The following is a 26,488-nucleotide window of genomic DNA, read 5'->3' on the forward strand; positions in this document are numbered from 1 at the left end:
ACATGATACAACTCTGACTTGATTATTGAACTTGAATTGTTGTTGTTGAACTGGAATGCACGAGAAAGCAGTACTCACCCAGTTGTCAGTGTCTGTGGATATGTGTGCTCGTTTTTGAATCTACACTATTTCAATGAACGAGTGTCTGTGACTTGTTGACAGATTTGCACATAGTTACCTCCGCCAAGGAGGGTATGTAATCACATCGGTTTGTTGGTTGGTTTGTTAGCAACATTATGGAAAAAGTAATGGACAGATTGCAATGAAACTTTGTGGAAAGGTGGGTCTTGGGCTAACTTAGAATCCATTAAATTTTGGTGATGATCCGAATCACTGTCTGGATCCAGGAACTTTTTAAAGGATCCTTTATCATTGAGAGATAGGGCAGTCTTTGACATAGTTGAGCAGGCCCGCCGACAGGGGGGAACAAACTGGTCTGTTGTCCCCAGCACCCCACTCACGGCTCCCGACGCAGGATGAAGGCACCGCGCTGCTCTGCTCTGTCGAGTTCTTCTGCTTGTTTTTGACTTTTCTGCGTCCTGTTTACTGGCCAAGTCATCACGTCACGACGTACAAATAATCAACCGTTTAAACCGCTTGGCTGTCAGACGGCGTTTACATGAGACACGAAGCGGATTATCGATCAGTGTAGAACACCTCGTACAATCGGATCCGAAATACAATCCGCTCCAAGTGAAGCGAATCCACTTGGGCATTTATACGACGCATTTACAATCGACTTTGCCTTGGAATCCCGATTATACGGGGCCCGTGTAAATGTGGCTAATGTGTGCAGCTGGAATTTGCATCAGCTTCAGATACAGCTCCAGCTGGTTGGTGCTGTCGTATTTCGGCAGCTTGACGACAGCTTTTGCCGTGGCAGCCTGTGGCTGAGGGTCAGCGTGGACTCAACCGCCACCATCTTCAGCCAACCTTGCCGTTTCTGGACCAAAGTTGTTTAACTCATATAGATGTAACTACCAGCTGACAGAAGCTGACATTCTGAACTCTTGTCTCAGATTCATCTCTTCATATAAAACCCAAATGTCTTTTGATGAACAAGAAAAACAAAGAAATTGGTCTTGTTCCAGTATTTTAGACGGACTGTTTATTTTCATTCAATGAAAAAGGAAAAAAAAAATCAGTTCAAATGATACAAAACATTTTCAGTTGCTTGAATGAAAAGGAGCAGAGAAAAGAATAAATTCATCTGCTGTGTACCTTTTTCTCATACAATCATGTCCTTCAAACATGAAAAACAAAAGGCAAATAATAAAAAATGATACCTTTCATTGAACATGGCAAACAAATGGCAAACGACAACAAAACCCCAAAAAACTGAAGTGTGAGTGGCCTGGACAGTCTCAGTCAATTCATTAGCAGTCAGGATGACTTGCGTATTGTGAATGTTAAAGAAAGATAAACATGAGAATGATTCTTTTCTTTCTACTGTTTAAGGTTGTGCATGTATGAGCGGTCGACCAAAAATACAGTCTCCATCACAACTTCGAACCCTGCTGTCTGGTCCTCTTCTCTCTGCATGACACCCTGCACTAAAATACAGCAAGAAACACAATGCAGAGCTACGCAGGTTTTGTGGAGAGGCGCCCAGCAAAGAGCAGACACGCAGTGCAACTGGGTTACAAAAACATGGATTTGATCATTTTGTTCAATCTGGTGTGAGTTACATTCTTTTTTTCTTCGTTTTGATGAAGAACACAAAGTTCTTCATTCTATAGGAATATATAATAATGAGTTTCATAAGAGAACGGCTCCTCACCTGTGAGTTCTCATGTGGGCCAACAAATTACTGCTTCGACTGAAACGTTTTCCACATGTAGAACAAGAGTACGACTTCTCACCTGTGTGAATTCTCATATGGCGAACCAAATCACTCTTTTTAGTGAAACTTTTCCCACATGTTTCACAAGAATATGGCTTCTCACCTGTGTGTATTCTTAAGTGGCACAACAAATTACCCTTTTGAAAGAAACGTTTCCCACATGTTTCACAAGAAAAGGGCTTTTCACCTGTGTGAGTTTTCACGTGGTTGAAAACACTACTACGGAGACTGAAACTTTTCCCACATGTTTCACAAGAGTACGGCTTCTCACCTGTGTGAGTTCTCATATGGCAAACCAAATCACTCTGTTTATTGAAACTTTTCCCACATGTTTCACAAGAATATGGTTTCTCACCTGTGTGAGTTCTGATACTCTGTCGGTTGGAACTTTGACCTAGTTGTTCTTGCTCCTCTTTGATCTGTGGAGGTTCTGGTTCTCGCTCTAGAAAGCAGCTGGACTCCTGTTTAGAGAGCTGATCCTCTCTCCAGTCATGATCCTGTTGGAGCTCTGGAGGGACAAAAAGTACAAGAAAAAAGTTAGTGACATTATTTCCACAGTTCCAGTTTTAAAACAAACACTGGAATTCAACTGCTGATGTGACACTGTGTGCTTTAAGACACATAAAAGTGTTTTCAAAGACACGAGTAAAAGAAAAATACTTGATTAAAATATCAAGATCGAAGTCATCCTCTTAATCTGGAGTACAGGCTGCTTCCTTCCGCTGTCCGACTAGCTGTTCCCACAGTCACTAAAACAGATACAAGCTCTCCTTCATGCCACTTTCTATCAAGGCTTTAAACACCACAGAGAAGAGGAAGTAACTGCATGCACTGTGATTATTTTACTTGGTTTTTTTCAACGTGGGATCGGTCTGAATGTTTATAGACATTTACTTACTTATTTAATGAGTGTATTCTTGGCTTTCATTTTCTCACCAGTGTTGTTCTTTGGGTATTGTGGTTAATTTTGCCCTTGTGACAACTCTGCTCACACTGTGTATACTTGTTTTCTGATATGTTGTTTAAATGTGATCATTTGCTGTTTGCTGCAAATCAAATTGCCCTTCAAGCAACACATTTATACAGTGAAATAAACATATATATTTAAAAACAGTACATGTTTGGATGCATGAATATGCACGTGTAGAACCCCCGTGAGTCAGATTCATGTGTTCATTCGGACTTTTCCATACTTGTTCTGAGTAACTTGATTTGAGGTTTCAAGGAGTCATATTATGCAAAATTCACTTTAAAAAGGTCTTTACAGTCATATTGCCTCCCAGAGCCTCTGTATGATCCCCCAGGAGTGAAAAATTCAGTCACCTCCCTCAATTGTGCGCTCCACTTTTAAGAAAATATACACTCCAACACGCGGTTCTGAAATCTTCCTCTTCTCGACGTCATGAAGAGGAACACCACTCCCCCCCCCGGAAGAGAATCCAGCCTTTGGCCGGCCCCCGGACAGGTCGCTCATTTCGGCTGTATTTTCTCATCCATCGCCAGTGTTTTCATAAAGTCAGCTCCTCCACCGTCTTCAGGTGGGTCAGCTGACCAGCTGACAGTTTTTGCTAACTTAGCCACAATTAGCTCGGATGGGAACGTAGCGGAGCTCCTCTCCCCAGCAGAGAGGCACTTTGAGTCGGCCGCGGCTGTGACGGCGCCCGGGCGTCTGACTTCCAGGAGCCGAGTTGGGGCCGATTGGGTAAACGGCCCGGAGCTGCTCCACAGAAGCTGGTCCTGAAGCCAGCGGGGCCGCTGGGCCGCTCCTCTCCTCGCCGGGAAGCTGCAAAGCTCCGGTGCCCAGCGGAGGCGCACTCCAAAGTCAACACACACCAGCAGCGCCGTCCGGATGAAGAGGGCTGCTCCTCTAAGAGGCTCTCTGCTCTCGATATCACACGAACAACACATGCTATAAACAGAAAATAAAACAAAAAAACACACCTCATTTCGCTTCTGCAAGGTCGCTCTGCTCGTCCAGCCACATTGATCTGTAATTTATAGACTTCCAGCAAGGATGACTACATGGTTTATGTTTTGATCTCAAATGAGTGTTTTTCATTATCCAATAGTTCCTTTTGTATGGTTCATTCTATATAAAAACAGTAATTTCCACTAGGGCTGAACGATATATCGTTATATCGATATCGGGATATGAACATTCAGGACATTAGTTTCTCAAAATCAACGACATCAAGATTTCCCCTGCTTGCCCTGCATGTGAGCTCGCCCATGCACATGTAAGGCCAGCCAACCACAAACCTCGTTTACTGGTTGACAGCTGATGGCAGAGGGCGGCTGCAGAATCTGTACAAACGAGTTTGGTGGTAGAGGCAGTGACTTCTCATGAATAAAACTGCATTTTTTTTTTTTTTTACATCCTTTAGTATTATGATGTTTTTATTTTTCTGAAAAATGCTTAACTTTCACTGAATCCATTGTAATATATCGTATCGATATCGAGATGTGATATGAAATTTTGCCCATATCGTTCAGCCCTAATTTCCGTGTTCGCTACTGTTTGGGACCCTGTTGAGCTGATTCTCTCCTCCCGAGGCGGCGGAATAACAACATATAGGAAAAAGGTTACGTCCGTGAGGTCGTGTATTGTGTTTTATTTTGAAACTTCCAGTGTAACTTCCTGTAAGGTGCTTTCTTAACTACAGAGAATTTACGAGGTGGGCGTGGCCAGATGCGTTCAAGTTCATCACGGAAATTAGGCTGTCAAAAACAGGCTGTTCTGAAGAAGGCTCCTCAGAGCCACTTTTTAGAACGCTCAAACTCCGAACATAGGACAAATTTGGGGCAAACAAACTTATATACTATGTTTTTGGGCGTTTGTGACCTATATGACGTGACTGAAAAATAGCATAATTTGACTCCTTTAAAGATGATTTCCAGCAGTCTGTTCTGATGGGTAATGTAGTGATAGGCTGGGAGTGGGAACCTTTGTGCCCTACATGTTTCCTGGAAGAAGTTAATAAAGTTCCGGTTTGAACATGGCTGTGTCGTCCCTTCTCTCCATACACCGGACCTCAACTATAAATCAGTAGATACAACATGGTGTCAGAAGTGAGCCAAAAATGCGGCAAAGAGGAGAGAAAAACCGACAAATGTAAATCGCCAGAGCAAAAGACTGCAAAAGCTTGAAATAACGCGAGTCGGCGAGAGTTAGCATCGTGAAGGTAGGCCGGAGCTAACTAACAAGCAGTGACCAAAAAATGGCCCTAAGTGAAGCCGCCTGAAAAGTTTTCATTCAAGTCAAGATTTGACAAAGATTTGCAAAGATTGGACAAAACTCATTGAAAACTGTGACACATGTGCCCGTGAGTGAGTTCATTGCAGAGACTATGTTAGGAACTGAGTTTCCTTCTAGACCATGGTGTACAGTAGGTCTAGATCTGTTTCAGTTTGGTAAAAACCAGTATCTCACTATTGTTGACTATTTTGCAAGGTTTCTTGAGGTAGCCAAACTTTCATGTACAACTTCTGAAGCTGTTGTTGACCACTGTAAATCTATATTTGCTAGACATGGTATTCCTGACATTGTACGCTCAGATAATGGTCTAAAATTTGCATGTGAAGCTTTTCAGAGGTTTGCTCAAATGTGGAGTTTTACTCATGTCACATCCAGCCCTCACTTCCCACAGAGTTATGGGGAGGTGGAGCATGCTATTCGAACTATCAAAAGTTTACTAAAGAAGTCCAGTGACCCCTACTTAGCTTTAATGGCTTACCGTGCCTCACCTCTGGCAAATGGTTATAGTCCGACAGAACTGCTTATGGGGCGAAAGATACGTACTACTGTTCCTGTCGTTCCTTGTCAGCTCGATCCTAAGGGAGCTGATGTGCGAAAAGTGAAGGAGAGAGAACAGAGTTACGGACAAAACCAAAAACTGAACTATGATAAACGACACAGAGCTCACAACATGCCCTGCTTGCAGCCAGGAGATCATTTGTGGGTCAAAGACATGCAACAAAATACACGTTCTGGAGTGGCCAAGTCTAAGTCCAGACTTGAACCCCATTGAGATGCTGTGGCATGACCTCGAGACAGTGATTCATGCCAGACATCCCAGGAATCTGACTGAACTACAGCAGTTTTGTAAAGAAGGATTAGTCCTGACCAATGTGCCAGACTGATCTGCAGATACAGGAAGTGTCTGGGTGAAGTTATTGCTGCCAAAGGGGGGGGGGGGGGGGGGGGGGGGGCACAAAATATTAAATGTGATGGTTCAGTTACTTCTTCCTCTCCGTTTTGTCATTATTGAGTACGTTTGCATGGAGCAAAAAACCCTTTTCAAACTCGAAACCCAGTAGCGCGTGGCCATGTAAACACCCACAAAAACCCAAAAAAGCTCATATTCGAGATTTTAAAAACCCTATAAAGATCGCTGGGTACTCCTTCTCAAACTCGAAAGTGCCGCCGTGTAAACAGATATCGAGAAACGGGACATTGTTTTTGGCTCTGCGCATGCTCCATCCGCAATGAATCATGGTCTTTTGAGTCCAGCAATGAGTAGGCGCGAAACTCACCACACTTTTGTTCGTGTGAGGCTTCCGTAACACACAATATGAACTGTTATTCTGAGCGCGCACGTCGCACATGCTTCCTTCTGAAAGTCAGTGATTTGTATGGCCTTCAGAAAAAGCATGTACAACAGAACAACCGTTCTGTCTGCGTTCCGTCTACAGAACGGAGTCACCGCAGCGTCTGCCTCTGCAGTCCAGTGGAGGAGGTTGCCAGATCTGTCGATCTAGCCCGTAAAAAATCTGAAACTCGTAGAAAGCAGCCCAAACCTCCATCTCGGTTGAAAACGCACGTTAAAACCGTATTTGTATGATTAAAAAAAACACGTCATAAACACAATCATTTAATCAACCCGTCCAGCATGTTCAAAAAAGAAGCTTGCTTTGGTGGAAATCCCACCCAATCTGGCAACACAAAGCCGCTCCGGTCAGAGCCGTTTTGAGAACACGATGACGTGCGCCGTGGTTTGGAAAAGGATATCCCGATTGAATGCGCTGACTTGTAAACGGGGAAACTCTCTGTCTGTTAAAGCATGTAAACGGGGTTTTCCTGTTTCAGAAACCCAGATATTGACCTGAACACATATATCAGCTACATGTAAACGTAGTCATTGTTTGCATGCTATCCTCATTAAAATATGAAAACCTATAAATGTTTGGGTGGTTTTAGTTAAAGCAGACTGTTTTTTTCATCTGTGTGATTTTGACAAAGATCAGATCACATTTGATGGTGATTTTATGCAGAAATGTGAGAAATTCCAAAAGGTTCAGATACTTTTTCACACCACTGGAAGTCTCTGGATGGTAAGGTGTCTCACAGACTCCAAGGAATTGTCACTTTTACCATCAGAATCAGAGTCAGAATTAGATTTAATGGCCAAGTTTGTGCATGACAAGCAAGGAATTGGACTGCTATGGCTCTGTGTCTGGTGGTTTTATCATGTCTCGCTCTATAACGCCTACTGGACTGGAGGAGCTTGAAGAGTTTGTGTGCAGGGTGTGAGGGGTCTGCAGAGATGTTGCCTGTCTGCTTCCTGGCCCGCGACAGAAACAGGTCTTGAGAGTGGACGACAAGTTCCGCTTTCACATCACTGGAATAACAATCCCTTCATCACCGAGAAGCCAGTTAAGAGCTGGGCAAGATGTTTGATCGCACATTAAAGGATACGGCATCCATTAAAACAACTTGCACTGAGCTGGATGGTTGGCTGAAAGCAAATGTGGCTCAACACTGCCTTTATATTTTATGCCAACACTTTCTGCTTATATTTGACTTTGAACCAATTAAAACTGAGAATGGTATGCAACAATTATACTTTTTTTAAAAACCAAATATAATAACAACTTGTCATTTCAAGGTTTTATTACTTCAACAGACGTAAGCAAAAATCTGTTTTCAAACAGTTGTATGCATTTTGTTCACTTTAATTTTAAACAAATGAATAAAGTATTCCTTTCGTTTATCTCTTGGGAAAAACAAAAACATCTGGCACACAACCTTGAATATATATATATATATATATATATATATATATATATATATATATATATACATACATATATATATATACATATATATATATATACATATATATATATATACATATATATATATATATATATATATGCGCTGACTTGTAAACGGGGTACATATAAAATCAAGTGCAACCAAACTGTCATCTATAACATGTCCACAACTTTCCATTGTAACATTTGAAATGAAAGCTCAATGAACTCAGCAAAATGAAGAATCTTCCTTGGATCAGGTTGCCTGGGGTTCAAGTATAGACGGGAGCTGCCACGGACGGGATCAAATTAGGAACTCTTTTAGACTTCTGTCATTCTGTGTTGATGGAGGAAAAGTATCTTTGGAAACAGGAGAAAAACAGACAAATATATAAAGAATGCATGAAGGCTCACAGACGTACACTGACTTAGACACACAAAGGTTCATCAGCACAGAGGGAGACAGTCCTAGGCACACACACGCACGCACACATGCACACGCGAAAAAAAATTCAAAGATTTTTATCTGTAATGTTGACTGTTAAAGCTCAAAGGACAAAGCCACCTAAAGAAAACTTTAATTTAACTGGGGCATCACCAAAAACAATAACTTATCTATGGCTTCAGCATACACATTGTTCGGTTTATTAATTCCTTTGTACAGCTTGACTGTGTTGCATAATATTTTATTGACTTAAAGGTGCATTAAGGAGTTTTTCAACTTTAAAAATATTTATTTTCCACCATAAATATGTTACAAATATTCAATGATGTGTACAATGTGTCCTGACATATTCATTGCTAGTACCTCTAACAGCGCTAAATTGTCACTTGAAAGTCACAGTGCCGGTCCGGCACCAGCATTTTTTGGGGGAGAATTTGAGAGATTATGACGTAATACTGGCCTGATTTGTTTAGCTTTCGTTTTGTCCGCCATTACTCCGCCAGATGCTTAGCGAGCAACAACTGAGCAGTATTGAAGATGGATCTTCCAGAAAGTAAGAAAAGACTGGCTTCTAGCACTGCCACAGCTCCAGCACAGACCCACCAGGCAGAAGACACTTCAAGGTTACTCAAGCGCTACTAAAAGAGCAAGGAAGGAGTTCCCCTCTTCCGTGTACGTACATGGACGCGAGTCACAGGTATGAACGTTTCACTAAGCTGCAGTTACGCCCAAGGCCTGTAGGGGTCGTTGTTTTGCATGAAACATGCAAACTCCTTAATGCACCTTTGAGAACCAAAAATTAAACTACTGAAAATACTTACTTGAGTCTGTATTCAGATGTCCCGCCACTCATGATCCGAAAGGTCTTGGATCAAAGTGAGGACTCTGGGGTTCATGTGTAGACAGGAGCTGCTGCTCTTCTCTACTTTCGTGCCCTTCTCAGGATTTATGGAGAAAAAGCATCTTTGAAAAGATAAGAAAAAACAGACATGCATTAATAAAAAAGTAACTTCCAAAACAACAATAAAATAGTCGATCAAGCAACTTTTTTGAGCTTTTTTTGTGATAGTTCAAGAGAAAAATAACTCACCTCTGCAGGAACTCCAGGGTGGATGCCAAACCAGACGGGTAGTGAATGTTGAAACTGTAGTAGCTTCCAAACATCAAACACAACGACGACACAAAGGAGGGGATGTTTTCCTGAACAATGACTCTGTCTACACTCAGCATAAATCGTGTTGCCTTAAAGCAGGACTGCCCTGAAAAAAAAGGAAGAAAATCACACACAAACAAATGGTTATGCTCATGAAACACTTCTGAGCACTGGAAGACTTACAGACATACACAGGCTGACAGACACACTGGTATATTCATATTCATAATCACACAGACAAGCAGACAGACAGATTAATACTGTTCAGAGTAACATTAACATGAAAAAAAGAAAAAACACCACGAAGAAGTTAACTTACCACAGACGACAATGGTAGGACTTAAGGGGAGCTTGTCTATCTGGACTTGTCCTGCCAAGCAGCTGTCCTCCACATTAGCAAGCATGTTTTCCTCGCTTTCGTCAAAATAGGCCATCAGCAGCAGGACCATTTCCTTCACATCTTCAGAGCAGCCGCTCAGCTCAGCACCTCTTAACATCTTCACCTTCATGGCAGCCTGCAAGAACTTCTTGGACTTCCTCGCACAAACTGTACTGAAGAAGTTCAGCAGCTGCTTCCCCTTCTTGTCCACATTCTGTAGGAAAGTTTCTTTCAGTGCTAATCCTGTCAGCTCTTTGAAATGCACATCCATGCCAAGGTCACTGAACCAAGAGGGCCAGCCTTCCAGGAGGTCTTTTATATTTTTTCCTTGGTTGACTTGTTTGCGTTGTGTGTAGAACGTTTCCCTCATTAGTTGTTTGACCACCTCCTGATTTGCATTGGTTTGCTGGGACATCTGCCTCAGTTTTTCTTGCTTTTCTTGCTGACTCTCCAGGGTCTCTCCAAAAGGCAGAAACTTTACATCCCACTTGATGCACCCGTAGGTGTCCTGGATCGCTGCTCGTTTTTCTGGAGCGACGTCACCTGTATCAGAATCATCTGCCTGACACCTTCTTTTCCTTATTCTTGGTGTGGTAGATCTCTTCATGTTCTCTATTCTATTTTGAAGTTGTTTCACCAGAGAGTCATAGCCTGAGCCTATGACATCTCCTTCTATGTTGTCTTGCAAAGATTTTGGATACTTTGCCACCATCCTTTTGGCAATTTCAGTTAAGTTTCTCTTACTCACTGAAGAATTTCTTTGCATCATATCTGAAGCAACGATGCGGACCATCTCTCTTCTCAGACGAGGGGTCGGACGTTTTTCCCTTTGTAGAGTCTGAATTAGTTCTTCTGGAAATTGGCGCCAAGGAACCTGGTATGTATCCATCCAGTCAACAGCAGGGCTTTGGCAGCTGATGGCAGAAGACGAAGCTGAACTGCTGGGTGAGGCGTAGTTCATGGATGGTGGAGGTGCTGGTAGGAGACGAGATTCACTGCTACCTTCATCACTTTGTCCTGCACAAACACAGACGCACACACGCACTATGAGGACGTTTAATTTTTTTTGCGCACTAACTCCATCCAGTGCTATTATACTTACCTCTCAACTTCCAAGCAGCAAGCAATTTTCTGGCTTGAATGGGCCTCAAAGCTGTCAATAAGTCACTCTCCTGAAGAAACTTGAAATCGTCACTAGTCTTGATCCCAAGGGACTGCAAGCTCTCCTCCAAAATATTTTTGGACATCTCTGCCAGGTTAGGTAGGACCTCATTGATGGCACTCCTCAAAAATGTTGGTTCCAATTCAGACATATCTGGTACAGTTAGGAAAATAACATGCATCAAGAAAAGTTTTTTTGTTCTGTTTGTTTTCTCCCATCAAGGCTCATAATCATATGGAAAAGATGTTGTGCAGGGTGTGTGTGTGTGTGTGTAGGGATGCACATTTTGAATTTTTTTTTAATGATCGATAACCGACGCCCTTTAACCGGTTAATAACCACCCGTCTATGCTTCACATGTCCGCGTGGGTGTGGGTTGCGCATTGGTCAGCGTGTTGTAAAAATCATCATGAATTCCTGTCCGCTAGGGTCCGCGAGGACCGATCCGCGCAGCAGCCAGAAATTGTGACCGCGTTGCACGCAGGTCGCACCAGCATGCGCCAGAGCGCCACAGCAAACAAAACATGACGGTAAAAGTGGCGGTAGACGGAGCTCCAGCCTGATGGCTCCACTGAAAGACACAGAGAGAGAAAAACTCGTGGACAGAGAGAACAGACTGTCTGGAGGGAGGAGAAGGTCTGCCGACAGAAGTGAAACTATCTAGTCGCTCCCATCCACTAACATGGAGATGTTAGCAAGTCCAATCCTCTAACATGGACCTGTTAGCATCAGTCATCCAGTAACATGGAGTTGTTAGCATGTCCCATCCAATAACATGGATTTGTTAGCAACGGTCATCCACTAACATGGAGTTGTTAGCATGTCCCATCCACTAACATGTAGCTGTTAACATCTGTCATCTACTGACATGGAGTTGTTAGCATGTCCCATCCACTAACATGTAGCTGTTAACATCTGCCATCCACTGACATGGAGTTGTTAGCATCTCCCATCCACTAACATGTAGCTCTTAGCATCTGTCATCCACTAACATGGAGCAGTTAGCATCTCCCATCCACTAACATGGAGTTGTTAGCATCTCCCATCCACTAACATGTAGCTGTTAGCATCTGTAATTGTGGACTTGTTAGCATGTCCCATCCACTAACAAGTAGCTGTTAGCATCTGTCATCCACTAACATGGAGTAGTTAGCATCTCCCATCCACTAACATGGAGTTGTTAGCATCTCCCATCCACTGACATGGAGTTGTTAGCATCTCCCATCCACTAACATGTAGCTCTTAGCATCTGTCATCCACTAACATGGAGTAGTTAGCATCTCCCATCCACTAACATGGAGTTGTTTGCATCTCCCATCCACTGACATGGAGTTGCTAGCATCCCCCATCCACTAACATGGAGTAGTTAGCATCTCCTATCCACTAAAATGGAGTTGTTAGCATCTCCCATCCACTAACATGGAGTAGTTAGCATCTCCCATCCACTAACATGGAGCTGTTAGCTTCTCCCATCTGCTTTTGACAGTCACTTAAGGCACCGAGTGTCAGAGTTTGATTGACAGCTGCTGTCAGCTGTGTAACTGCACTGTACGCCCATATATGGTCATTTCAGTTAGAGTGGAGAGAGGAGAATATAAAAGCTTCTGTTTGGGAAACAACTGTCCTTGTTCCTTTCCTGTTTGGCAAAACTGAACAAAAAATATCACGTTTGATAGGAAAATTAGTTCTCTTTCAGTTGGTGAGGATTTCAAAGCAGTCAGACTTTTAGTTTGGACCGTAGAGGCCTCAGTTTGTGAGAAGTGCGAGATTTTTCCCCATCCGGCTCCATTGTAACTAAGAGCCAAAAAAAATGCAGCGTGCACACCTTTTCATACCTGTGAAAACTTACAGATACATGATATTTTCCCCACTTATGTTACATCATCTTGTTCGGGAGAACCTGGTGAAACTTTGCGTGTGCTCGGTTTGTTGATAGGAGTCACGGTTTAGCTGCCGTCGCCACTTGTTCGAGGTGCTGAAAAAAGGCGACTTTTTTCCTTTTTTCCCCATTATAACGGATGAGGGCTGGAGCAAGGCAGGATTTCAGACTTCCAACTTTGAACGGTAATAAAATCCACACCGTTAGACTTCTGACAAAGTTGTTCACAACTTTTGTAGAGAAAATTGTCCTCTATCACTTCAAGTGACTCTTACGTCTGTATGACAAACGGTCTCGGAGGAGATAATTTTTTCGTGAGGAATGATTTTGAGCAAAATTTTACATTGAAAGGGAAATAGCGGACTTCCTGTTGGATTTAGGTCAGGGGTGTCAGCACGTGAATTTTAGATCTCGATGAGACAAACGCGTCAACGTTGGTTTGATCTGTCTGCGACATTCCTGCGGGCCGTAGCGACAGTTTTAGACGTTTTTTGGGATCTAGGTGGCGCTAGAGAGCCGATGGTGTTCGTTTTTGGATTTTACAAAATGTTTCGCCGGTCCGGATGTGCGTGCCAAATTTGGTGAGTTTTCGTGCATGTTTAGGGGGTCAAATTTGCGTTTATATACGAGGTCAGTATAATAACGAAGAAACGAACGAAGAACAATAAAGACCTTGCCCTCCAGGCAAGGTGGCCTGTGGCCACCTTGCCTGGAGGGCTCGGTCCCTAATGATAACGTACTGACAATGTATGTGCTTAATGCGCTTAATCTCTAAATAATCTGTAATAAAGGAGCAGATAAACAGTCCGTAGTACCGAAGCTGAGCCCAGAATGAGCCCAAAACGACCCCCGGCGTGTCTGGAATAAAAAAATAAATTCAGTATAATGTGATTTGTGCTCATGCTTAAATGCGCCAAAGTGAGCACCCTCCCCTACTGAACAACAGAAGGCAACTGGAATTAATCAGTGACTTAGGCAGGGGTGGGGACCCTTGGTCCTGGGAGGGCCGCAGCCCTGCATGTTTTCCATGGTCTCCCTGCTTCAACACAGCTGATTGGCAATGAGGCTCGTTATCTGGCTTTCTGCTGGACTTGGCCATGAATCTTGATTCGATTCAGGTGTGTTGAAGCAGGGAGACATGGAAAACATGCAGGTTTGCGGCCCTCCAGGACCAGGATTCCCCACCCCTGACTTAAGGTGTCGTTTGCAGCGCCGCTATTGATATCTGGTGGTCGGAGGGGCCGATGGCGCAGATTGGCAGCCTCGCTTCTGTCAGTCTGCCCCAGGGCAGCTGTGGCTACAGCAGTAGCTTACCACCCACCCAGTATGGAGAGAATGAATAATGCAATGTAAAGTGTCTTTGAGTGTCCTGAAAAACGCGATATAAAACCAATGCATTATTATTATTATTATTATTATTATTATTATCTGTAATATAATGCCAGCTGCATGAAGACGCATGAGGCTCCAGCTGGAGTTTAAAAAAAAAAAAAAAAAAAAAGATAATATTAATTGGTCAAAGTTCCTGTTATCAGTTAACGGTTAAACAGTTAACCATGTGCATCCCTACTTCAGTGGAATGACTTGGTTTCTTATCCTTTTTTTTTCTTCTATCCTTTAAAAGATAAGTACGGTTTGAACAGTTTTTCACGTTGTTTATAGAATGAAGTACAACAATATACTCACCCAGAATGCTTTTCTGATCCGAACACTGCTTCGGGAGAAATTTAGATCAAAAATCGAGCGGCGCACATCCGCATGTGTCTAGCACAGCGGTTTTCAAAGTGTGAGGCGCGCCTCCCCTGGGGGGCGCTAGAGGGTATTATTTGTCTGTCTCCTTAACGATTCTGCTTATCAGTTCTGCTGTGTGCGTGACGTCGCACCATGCTCTCCGCGCATGGACTCACAGTGCGGCTGCGGTCTGCTCAGGCGCCGCCACAGAGCCGCGGACCGGAAACTTTCAGCAAGGACCCTATTTTCCCTCACTCCGGAGCCCTGCTGCTTCAGTCTGAACAGAAACAAGTCGGTGCCAGATGGAAAGTAGATACGTATTCCTAAATCAGTGATTTCAAAACAAAATCTGTGTTGTGTTTTTGCCTTCACATTGTTTTTTGTAATTCTTCTGGTAGAATATATGACAACGCGATCTAATCATTATATGCATTAGAACAGGGGTTACTTACTCATACAGGTACAGGTTTACTCATTGTAGGAAATTCAAACAACAAGAAATTGTTTGGACTGCTTTCTATTGTAAGATGGAATTAACATTATATTTGGGGCAGATCTGGCAACCTCCATCAGCTAACAGCAGACACACACAGACTGTGTGAGTGACAGAGCTGCAGAGCTGGACCAGACAGGCACAGGCATGTAGTTTGTTTTGAGCCTTCCAGTCTGGCGTCACTCAATCTCACTCAATGAGAATCGCTAAGAGAATTTAAGGACCCCCCCCCCCCCCCCCCCCGCTCAGACGATATGAGTAAGCGGGTAAAGGGGGGCCACCATCTTTTTGACTTCTATCTGGGGAGGCTTGCTATTCCGCACTTTGAAAACCCCTGATCTAGCAGATGGGCCATCGGTAACGCAGCTCCTAAAACAGCTTTAATCGTCCAAAAACTCATTAGTTTCACCAATATTTCCTCATGGTCGGCTCACGCCACTCCTCCACGACAGCCCGGTGTCGAGATTGTCATATATACAGATATATGTTCCATTTGAATTTACTACTTGGTGCAGTTAAGAAGTGCACGCGTATCTAGACACCTACATCTAGATATCTATATGTCGAGGCGGTAGTGTGACGTAAGCGGGAGCTACGGAAGCCGCAGTGTTGTGTGTGTGTTTTTTCGACTGCCGATGCTAACGCATGCTTCTGATACCTATTATACCTGATACCTGATTAGGGATGTCCCGATACAACTTTTTCACTTCCGATACGATACCGATATTGCAACCTTGAGTTTTGGCCGATACCGATATCGGTCCGATACGATATCAGCGTGAATCATACATACTTTACTTATTTTTTAATGTGGAATGTTGGAAAAGGCTTGATCAAGTGATGTTACACAGAGAACAGCAGTCAGCAACAGCAGGTATGAGAAAAACTGACCCATTTATTATTAACCGATTGGTTACAAACATTTTAACCTTCAACATAATACCTGCAGTGCTCTACAGATGAATAAAAGAAGAAAATAAATACATTAGAATAAGCTGAAAAATAACCTAAATGACTCCAATAAAACCAAATTATACTTTTAAAGTGCAAACAATTCCAGTCCTCTTCAGTTATTTTTTACTGTCAGTAAATGGTGGGAACTGAAGGCGAGGATAAAAACAACAAAATCAACACAATACTGTCCACCGTCCACCTGATCAAACTTCATAGTTCACAGCTCCAGGTTCACTGACTGGCTCTTAGTCTTCACTAAAAAAAACATACTTCAAACGTGCAATGAGGTTGGTCGTATTAAACTTCCCGGGTTCTCTGCCACCATGGGAACCTTCTGCATGACAAGTGTCGCACTCAGCTGCAGCGTCTCTGTCCGAGTTCACGGTAAAATACTGCCACACGGCGACTTCCTGCTCCTACAGTACTGCACACACAGAGGCGGTGGTGTTGTGATCAGGTGGGCTGGATCCGGGTGCTCTTCTTCTTTGGCGTTTGTGGCAGACGGCACCAACGTTAAGGTGCATTACTGCCACCTACTGTTTGAGAATGTGAACCAGAGTCACCTCTGGACAGAAGTGCTGGAGCGGAAAATGGACGGCTTAACGGGGCGCTTATATTGGAGATTTTAGATTCAATCCGATAAAATCCGATACTCGTTTTTTGGCTGATATCGGACCAATATCCAATCTCAATATCGGATCGGGACACCCCTGTACCTGATGTCTATTCGCAGACGTGCAGCGGTTTGTTGCTCTCTGGCAGCTGTTCTTCTCTTTGCCTCTGTGCTCGCCTTTCGATGAGCTCTTCATCTGTATATTCTGGTTCGAAACTGTAAGGACACTCTTCATATTCAAAGTTCTCGTCCACAACATCGTCATCCGACAGATATTCATCCATTTTACGCTAAACTGGGAAAAAAAAAAGCACCGTGTGTAGCCTCAGGTTGCCCCGGAAACAATGAGCCGTACTGCACATGGCGCAGCAGCCGTAAACAAAGCTTTCAGTTCAGAGGTCAACAAAACAACCACAACATTTATCTCTAATATGCTTGAAAGAAGTCCAGAGGCGTTTGGCAGCGTGAGGATGTTTATTCTAAGATCAGGGATCAGAAACATGCGTTAACATTGGCAGTCAAAAAAACACAAAACACTGCGGCTTCCGTAAGCTCCTGTTTACGTCACACTTCCGCCTAGACATAGAGATACAGATCAGGGTCTCCGCCAGACCTTTTCAGTCCGGGCGCCCCGCCGGCGTTAAATTCTGCAGCGCCCGGGGTAAACGGAGAGGGGGGAAAAAAAAAAAAAAAAAAAACCTGCCCTGTGTCCCATCAGATACTCCAGGTATGCGCTCTCTCCCTCCCTCCCTCTTCCCCCCACTCCGACGTCAGAGTTGTTATTACGCTCGCCAACACCCCCCCACCCCCACACTCTCCCTCCTGGCCAAACCACTGTACTGCACTTCTTAACTGCGCCAAGTAGTAAATTCAAATGGAACATATATCTGCATATAAGACAATCTCGACACCGGGCTGTCGTGGAGGAGTGGCGTGAGCCGACCATGAGGAAATATTGGTGAAACTAATGAGTTTTTGGACAATTAAAGCCGTTTTAGGAGCGGCATTACCGATGGCTCATCTGCTAGACGCATGCGGATGTGCGCCGCTCAGGTTTGGATCTAAATTTCTCCCGAAGCAGTGTTCGGATCAGAAAAGCCTTCTGGGTGAGGATATTGTTATACTTCCTTCTATAAACAACGTGAAAACTGTTCAAACCGTACTTATCCTTTAAAGGATAAAAATCTGCCAAGTCACTGATTTCAAGACACTGCAATATCACACAGTCTTTTTTCACACATAGAGATGGTATTCAGAATAACAGTCAGCTTTATGTATGTCCGTCACAAAATAAACCTTTGCATCATTTTTGATTAAAATAATGAGACGCTCTCTTAACTCCACAGTCTCATCATTTTTGGACACAAGGAAATGCCCTTTTTTGTACATTGTTCCTTCATACTGGATTTCTGTGGAGACAATCGTGTAGTTTCCTGAAAAACCAAATTCGCTCACTGCTTGTTTAACTGTTTCACTGTAAAGGTTGGCATCAAATGTACAGCTGCCTTTGACAAGCAGTGGCTGACTGCTTCCTGTCCCCACTGAAACATAGGCCTGAAACATCTGATGTCTCTCAGACAGACATTTTTAAAGTTTTTCAGATGTCTGGCACATCTCTTAAAGTAGCTGCGCTTATTCTCAAGTTGCATCGTCTACAGTCGTAAAGGGGGCCAAACTTCAAAATCAGCGCCGGATAGTGTCGCAAACAAAGATGTTTTGGTTTTAATTTACACTCCTGGAACAAACACTGCCTTGACTCCAAATATTCTTGAATTATGATGTCAAGACACTGTTGGGCACTGTTTTGTTCTACAACTCTGATTGTAATAAAGTCTTCAATGTTTGCTTCACTGGAATACAGTGACCATATCTTGTTGTCATATTCTCATCAGTCCCTCATATTATTTTTTGGGTTCAATCTTTTCAAACAAATTTTTGAATGTTTGAGCTCTTGAATAGGTTGTTCTGAGTGGCCCCTGATGGCAGGCAGAGAATAGATCTGATTCTCTTACACAATCACAAATTTTGGTGACAGACTCTGTCAATCTCTCAGAATCTGTCAGACTCATGTAATCTTTTAAAAGTGACCTAAGTTTACTTATAGTGAAATCCTGTCCTAACTCATGCACGTTTTGCATCTCTTCAACTATAGTCTGTGTTGTTGAAGCAGGGAGGAGCAGCTGCCCTTTCAACTTTAGATAGAATAAACAAATACTCCTGAGAAAGGTCTCATTAAAATTCTGTGGGATTTCACAGCTTTCACTGGTTGCTGACTCAGCGTTCTGGGAAGCATCCTCACATGACGTTACAGTGCTGGGAGACGGAGACACCTGTTCCCTGGACATATCACTTATGTTTTCCTCAGAACATTCTCTCTGTATGCGTGACATGTGTGCAGTAAAGGACGATTTTTTACTGAAGATTTTTACAATCACTTACAGGCCATGATACAGCCCTTCCCTCAACTATATGCTCTTTCAAATGATGTATGAGATCTTTTACCGTTTGAAACTGGCGCTAACACAGCGAAGTGGCGCATTTTCAATCTGTAACAACGGCTCCACTGTGAGGAGGTTGGTGCACGCTGTGTACACGGTAGAAATGAGCTTTAAAAGCAGCATACGTACAAAATGTCCTTTAGCAGTCGACACCAACACACTGGAAAACACATGCAGAACACAGCCTCTCAATGTTAGCAAGGTTTGCTACAAAAGCAGCATGTAAACATGTCAAGAAGTATGAAAGCACACGTAAGCTAGCAAATCGTGACGCTGCACAAGTTCTAGTCTGTTAGTTTAAAAAAAAAAAACTGTTAGCTTACCACTGTCACCACTAGGGCTGAACGATTAATTGCATTTGCAATAATGCTGCGATATGATAAAACGCGATTTGTCAATCGCAACGTGCGCGATTAAAATGTAATCACGTGACACAAATGGAAGCGGTAACCTGAGGCGCAGTCACCAAGAGATACAGTAGGTGGCGGTATGCACCTAAGTTGTTGGTCGCCACCCGCCATTGCTCCAAAGAAGAAGAAGAAACAGAAGCGAGAGAAGCGCCGTGACGGATTCACCAACATCCGCTGCCCTTTGCTTTGCGCAGTGGCCTCTGGCTCCTCAGAAACTACTGAGACATTCGTCCCGAGGAGGAACAGCACATCAGTTGTGTGGGATTATTTCGGATTTAAAAAAAACAATGCAGCGCAACATCAAGTATTGAGCAGAGCGTGTTGTGCCTCCATTGCCACAACCAGAGGTAACACAACAAATTTGTTCCAACACTTGAAAAAAATTTACTGTGCCTCTTATATGACGCCTGCAAAGCGAAAATGCCGAGCTCCAGTACCGTTACGCACTGGTTTGGTTTATTTTTTTGCCTAATCTAAAAGTGCATTTGTTTTTTTATTTATAACTTTATTCAGATTCTACAAAATATTTTTCAAATTGAGTCAAATTCTATGCTTCAGTTGTATAAAATGTTACTACTGCTTTGGGAGCAGTGAGATAGATGCCTATTATTTTATATATTTTTTGTCAAGATGGTGGATTTTGTACAGTTTTTACAAAGTGCTTGTTCTTATGTTTCTTGGAGCATTTAAATAAAAATCCCATTTATTTAAAGTTGTAAATCTTATAATTTTATTCATACAAATGGACAGAACATTTTACACTAAACAGATTTCATGTTGTGTTGGTCATATTTTAAACAAATATTTATGGCTTTTTTGGGGGGAAAAGAAGTTAAAATAATAAAATCGCAATCGCAATATTAGGGAAAAAAAATCGCAATTACATTATTTTCCCAAATCGTTCAGCCCGAGTCACCACAGGCCTGACACCACCAGTTTATGCCATCTTACATCCCAGCGCAGTGTAGGCCGCTATGTCTAATATTTATAGGGCACTGCCCCCTACAATATGATTTCTTGAGCCTTTTTTCTCTAAAATGGAAAGTGGAACGTCACGCTGACTGAAACTAACAGGAACAATGTACAAATCCTATTAGTTCTACAAATTATTTCAAATGTTTTATTTTTTTCAGATTCATTTTTGTCTTTTTTTGAATGTTCATTAACTTCGACTGCAATAACAAACTTCTACCTTTTTCAGGTTCACCATTCCCAGAGCATCAGAAGTTCGCCCACTTCCCCTTGGACAAGGACAGAGCAGTGATGACGGCTAACTGTGACTGCAAGGCTGGGCTTGGAGCCACATGCACCCAGCAATCGAGAACTGTCACACAGACAAAAGCTTACAGGCTACTTCCTGGTGGTGTGAGGGATGTTGCCCCAGCACCTGTGTCTGAAATGGACTTTTCATCTTCACGGACTCGCAGAAGACGTTTCTCTGAGGCTGCATTCAGTGTCAGGACTCTGTCAGAAACTCCTCAGTCATCGAAAAATGTCCCAGTGCTCATGTCACGTGATGTTCCAGAGCGCTCACAGAATGAGCAGCAGGTATTTTTGAATTCACTGAATGCACTGGGTAGGAAATCAGCAGTCCTGACCGTGTCTGCACCGTTCAATGTCCAGTTCAAACTAAAAGTCAGTGAACCTCAGTTTCCAAAAACATTGACTGATTTGTGGTCTGACGTGTGCTGTGGTATAAACAGACCATCATTAATTGAGCACTGTCGGACTCTAGATATCAACATCTCTAGTGAAGAGGCCAAAGCAGACAAAGCAACCACGTAAAATCAGTCAAAGTCATAGTTATGGTACACTTTTCACACTGGCTGCATCATAGCATCAGTAATGAAGGCAGCCTGTCAAGCCTCAATGCAGAAGCTCTCTGAGCCTGATAAAAAGATCTGCTATCCTGATCAGGATACCTAGCGCGGAAGCAGCCAGCAACAACACAGAAGCGAGCGGCGATGAATCCATTTACCGGGGGAACTTTTTTTGGCGGTAAACCGGTAACAATAAATTATCGCCCAACCCTAGTCTGGACTACTCTAATCATGCATGGGTGACGATGAGTAACAGACAATCTGTTGACTGTTGTTGGGTGGTCCTCAACATGGCGATCGCTGCGGAAAGCCTCATGACCATGATGTCAATCTGGAACACCCTATTGACAAGATTTTTTCACCGAGGAATGCTGGTTTGGGAGATCCAGCACTTCACTAAACGTACGTTTCCTGCGGGCTACACAATGGACGCTTCAAACAAGAGGAAAGTCCTGTGCCTAACAGCTTTTTTATGCGAGGATGTCGAAGATGCGTATATCTTCATATTCATGATGGCAGGACACCTTCTAATCAGCCTCAAGGTTACCCTGATCTATCAGAAAGTAAAATGGCAGCCAATACCGCAGCCTCAGTCACAGATGCAACATGTGATCGTTGGAAAGAAATGGAGTTGCACAGAGTCAGAGACTTGTATCTTCAGAGATGTTCTACTTCCTACTTTATTTTGAAAATATTTGATTTATTTTAAAGGACAAACTGGCAGACTTTGAACAAACATGGAAACCTTTTATCATGTTTCTGAAACTGCAACACTATAACAACCACGGCCAAAAAAAAATGTTTTGCACACTTATGCCCTACAGAGCATACACAATCCAAAATCAATGTCACTTCAGTACTTAACAATCAGTACGTTTACATGCAGCCAATAACCCTTTTCAAACCCTTTTCAAACTCGAAACCCAGTAGCGTGTGGCCATGTAAACACCCGCCAAAACCCGGAAAAGCTCATTTTCGAGATATGTAAAACCCGATAAAGACCGCTGGGTTACTCCTTTTCGAACTCGAAAGTGCCGCCGTGTAAACAGATATCGAGTTAAGGGACATTGTTTTTGGCTCTGCACATGCTCCCATCCACAATGAATCATGGTCTTTTGAGTCCAGCAACGAGTAGGCGCGAAACTCACCACACTTTTGTCCGTGTGAGGCTTCCGTGACGCACGATACGAACTGTTATTTTGAGCGCGCACGTCGCACATGCTTCCTTCTGAAAGTCGGCGATTTGTATGGCCTTCAGAAAAATCATGAACAACAGAACAACCGTTCTGTCTGCGTTCTGTCTACAGAACGGAGTCACTGCAGCAGCGTCTGCCTCTGCAGTCCAGTGGAGGAGGTTGCCAGATCTGTCGATCTAGACCGTAAAAAAATCTGAAACTCATAGAAAGCAGCCCAAACCTCCATCTTGGTTGAAAATGCACGTTAAAACCGTATTTGTATGATAAAAAAAACACGTCATAAACACATAATCATTTCATCAACCCATCCAACGTGTTTAATAAAGAAGCTTGCTTTGGAGGAAACTGCACCCAATCTGGCAACACAAAGCCGCTCCGGTCAGAGCTGTTTTGTTTTGAGAACAGCATGACGTGCGCCGTGGTTTGGAAAGGGAGATCCCGATTGAATGCGCTGACTTGTAAACGGGGTAACTCTCTGTCTGTTACAGCATGTAAACGGGGTTTTCCTAATGTTTCAGAAACCCAGATATTGACCTGAACCCGAATTTTAGCTGCATGTAAACATAGTCAATACTGACACCAATATAACAGCTTATCAAGAAGCTCAAGACATCACCAGCAGCCTGTTGCACAAAAGTAGGATTCATAAATCCAGGATAAATAACTGAGCCAGGCTCATCCAATCCAATATGGGCTGCACAAAAAACCAAGCCAGGATGAGAACGCACGGATTCATCAAGCCAGGTGAAACCAGTCCAGGATCAGTGCCTTCACATGAGTCAATTAAAGAGACTCCCACGATCAATTAAAAAATTGATTGAAAAAATTTTCGGCCAGGAAAAAGGCTTGTTTCGCTGAAACTCCGGGTCTGCCCACGGTTGCTTCCGCCATGCTGGATGTTCGCGCTCAGAATAACAGGAAACGACGTCCCCACAATGGAGTTACGTGTCGTGCACTACCGAAGCCTCACACGGACAAAAGTGCAGCAAATGAGGAAAGTCGGCTCGACCCAGGGAGTGACCGTGTTCTCACTGCATCTACATCGAGCCGGGGTCAACCTCGAACCTCCTCCTCAAAGCGGCCCCGGCTCCTCCCAAAAATAGGTCGACCCAACATGAAAAACGTGTTCACACTGTCGCTCCCGGCTCCACCACGGGCTGCTACGTCAGTTAGGTTGAGCCAAATATCTTTGGCGGGAACACGGCCTCTCTGTCTGTCCCCCCTGTCCTGCACCATTCACCCTACAGCGATGTTGGTGAATGATGTGGACCAACACATCACTGTGTTGACTGAGACTTTCCTCACATGTTACACAACAATCCAACTTCTGTGAGTTGTGAAACGAATTGTCAACTTACTCTGTTGGTTGTAACTTTGACCTGGTTCTTCCTGTTCCTCTTTGATCTGTGGAGGTTCTGGTTCCTCGTGGTTCTCTTTAAACTGTAGAAGTTCTGGTTCTTCTTGTTCCTCTTTGATCTGTGGAGGTTCTGGTTCCTCATGGTTCTCAGACTGTAGAAGTCCTGGTTCTTCTTGTTCCTCTTTGATCTGTGGAGGTTCTGGTTCTCCTTGCTCGAGATAGCAGTTTGTTTCCTGTTCAAAGAGCTGATCCTCTCTCCAGTCATGATCCTGTTGGAGCTCTGGAGGGACACCAAAGTAAGATGAATAGTTAGTGACATTAATTCCACAGCTGAAATAAAGAAACACAGGAACTGAAGAGTTGACGTTGGTCATTTCCATTCAAATTTCGAAAACGGCATTAAATCATGACATTGCAGCTTGATGTGCTGCTTGACATCTGGTAGATGAATGATTACTTTTTTAAGGATCAACTTTTTCTCTGTGATGGATTCACTTATCTTCTCTCACATCAGCTCAACCTTCTTCCTCCACAAGGCTGTATGGTACATTTAATCATGAAGGACCATGTGGACTGGAACTGTGTCGGGATATTTGTCCAGCAAACAGACCATCTCTCCTATGTGAGCCAGAATGAGATGTTTTTGGGGTTTTTTTTGTTTTTTAAATTCAGACTATCTTTGGATTTCAAGTTATGGGAACACCAACAGGTATGTGAGAACGGTTGTTGTTGAATTCAAAATACACACACACACACACACACACACACACACACAGTAACTGTATTTGTATGCATATATATTGAAATACATGCTTGGATTTATGCATATACATGTGTGGAGGATGGAGTAAAATGCATTAAAAAATGCTTGGGCTGTCCCCTTATTTTAATGTTTTAGGAGAAATTATCCAGAATAATCTCCAGGGTTAAAATATCCTCCACATTCCATCCCCTGGTGGGGGGAGGTATCAACAAGAAGGACACTTTCTCATTAAACCCATTCTCACATTCAACATCACATCCTGGTTCAGCTTGCTCACCATCAAACACAAAACCAGACTCTCCCGTATAATACATCAGGCCAGTGAAATATGTGGTTCACTACACACTCCGCTGTCTGAACTGTACGACCGCTCTGTGATCAGGAAGGCCACTCTGAACACAGAAGACCCCTCCCATCCCCTTCACTGGTTATTCCAGCTACTGCCATCAGGCAAGAAGATGCAAAGTCCCACTGGCCCGGAAAAACACTTATAAAAAATATTTCATTCCATCTGCTGTAACCATCCTGAACAACTTTAAATGATACATTGCACACTTCTAACACTTTTAAACACTGTATTTATTTATTTATTCTTTATTGTGTAAATGTGTCTTGATGGGAATGTGTGAATGTGTTTGTGAGCCTGTCAAAGGAGAATTTCTGTCACCATTGGGGACAGACAATAAAGTTTCTATTCTATTCTAGTCTAAATTCTTTATGGCAGCCAGCAAGAAAGCCATGAAAGACGCTGGCTCCAAAACATGTCCGGTCTGTGGACACCATTATAGATATTGGGAACCAGTTACATCACGTATATTTTATAACTTATAATCTGAGTGTGCATCAGGAAAAGGGGAAGCTCTTCTTAGCCCAGCAATCTCCAAAACGTGATCAAGTGTGACACACAGAGTACTGTGGGATCTCTGATGTAAGTTGTGACGGTCTGTTTAACTGTTCATCTTTAAATAAGAAAAACAAAGTTAAAATATATAAGATCTGACGGCACACACCTTGGATAAAGTGTGTTTCGCTCCGTGCTCTCGAACAGGATCAGAGTCATGAGGCCAGGGACTGAGAGACTAACTTTCTTGCTGGATTCACACTCAGAAAATCAATCTTACTCTAAACATGAAAGCACGTCAACAGAGCTCTCAGAGAACCTTACAGATATCCACACACGTATGAAGTCACAAAACCAGTTCAGCTCCGCGTAACAAAGAGGAGTGATAAAAACCCGGACCCTCTGAATAAACTTCCACCGTGTGCCCACGCTGTGATTCATACAAGTGTTGGAGGGTTTACCTGTCCCGTGGAACTTCTTTGGCGGGTTAAAGGTGATTTCCAGCAGCCTGTTCTGTCGGTCGAGCTCCTCTTGGTACTGGACGATAGTTTGTTCAAACGCGGTGAAGATTTCTCCAGCAGCAGCCGTCAGTCGCTCGTTGATAAACTCTCTCAAAGCCTGGATTGCAGCCATTGCTGCTGTGGAGGAGATATTTCCTCTGGGAGACACAGCAACACAGCGGCCGGGGTCCTGCGCCTGCTGATGACGTCACACTACAGCCACGCCCCTTGAGCGTCGCACAACAATCGTTCACTTTAGCTACCGCTTATATCACTATCTCCATGTTGTTATGTCAATGTTTACTCTTTGTTTTTATTCCTTTTTGTCTTTAATTTACTTTTATCTAATCTTCTGTTTTTATCTCATCACATATTGATTTGTTGATTGTGTAGTTTACACAGATCGTTTTACAAAATTA

At 43.2% G+C, this 26,488-nt stretch overlaps 1 protein-coding gene across 1 annotated transcript; it reads right to left on the bottom strand.

Moving 5' to 3' along the window:
* Nucleotides 1–1,540: 1,540 nt before the first annotated feature.
* Nucleotides 1,541–26,224, bottom strand: LOC115402806 (gastrula zinc finger protein XlCGF49.1-like). The gene is made up of 2 exons (XM_030111373.1): nt 26,031–26,224; nt 1,541–2,351 (listed from the first exon to the last, which is right to left on the bottom strand). Exons 1-2 carry the CDS (start codon nt 26,200–26,202, stop codon nt 1,777–1,779), a joined length of 747 nt encoding a protein of 248 aa, XP_029967233.1. The 5' UTR covers nt 26,203–26,224; the 3' UTR covers nt 1,541–1,776.
* Nucleotides 26,225–26,488: the final 264 nt, after the last annotated feature.

The sequence above is a fragment of the Salarias fasciatus genome, chromosome 2 (assembly GCF_902148845.1).
Source record: "Salarias fasciatus chromosome 2, fSalaFa1.1, whole genome shotgun sequence".
Taxonomy (NCBI): Eukaryota; Metazoa; Chordata; class Actinopteri; order Blenniiformes; family Blenniidae; genus Salarias; species Salarias fasciatus.

Coding starts and splice junctions, on each gene's coding strand:
- LOC115402806 (XM_030111373.1), bottom strand. CDS start 26,202: ATGGCTGCAATCCAGGCTTTGAGAGAGTTTATCAACGAGCGACTGACG. Junction 2,352..26,030: donor AAAGAAGTTCCACGGGACAG/GTAAACCCTCCA, acceptor TTGTCCCTCCAG/AGCTCCAACAGGATCATGAC.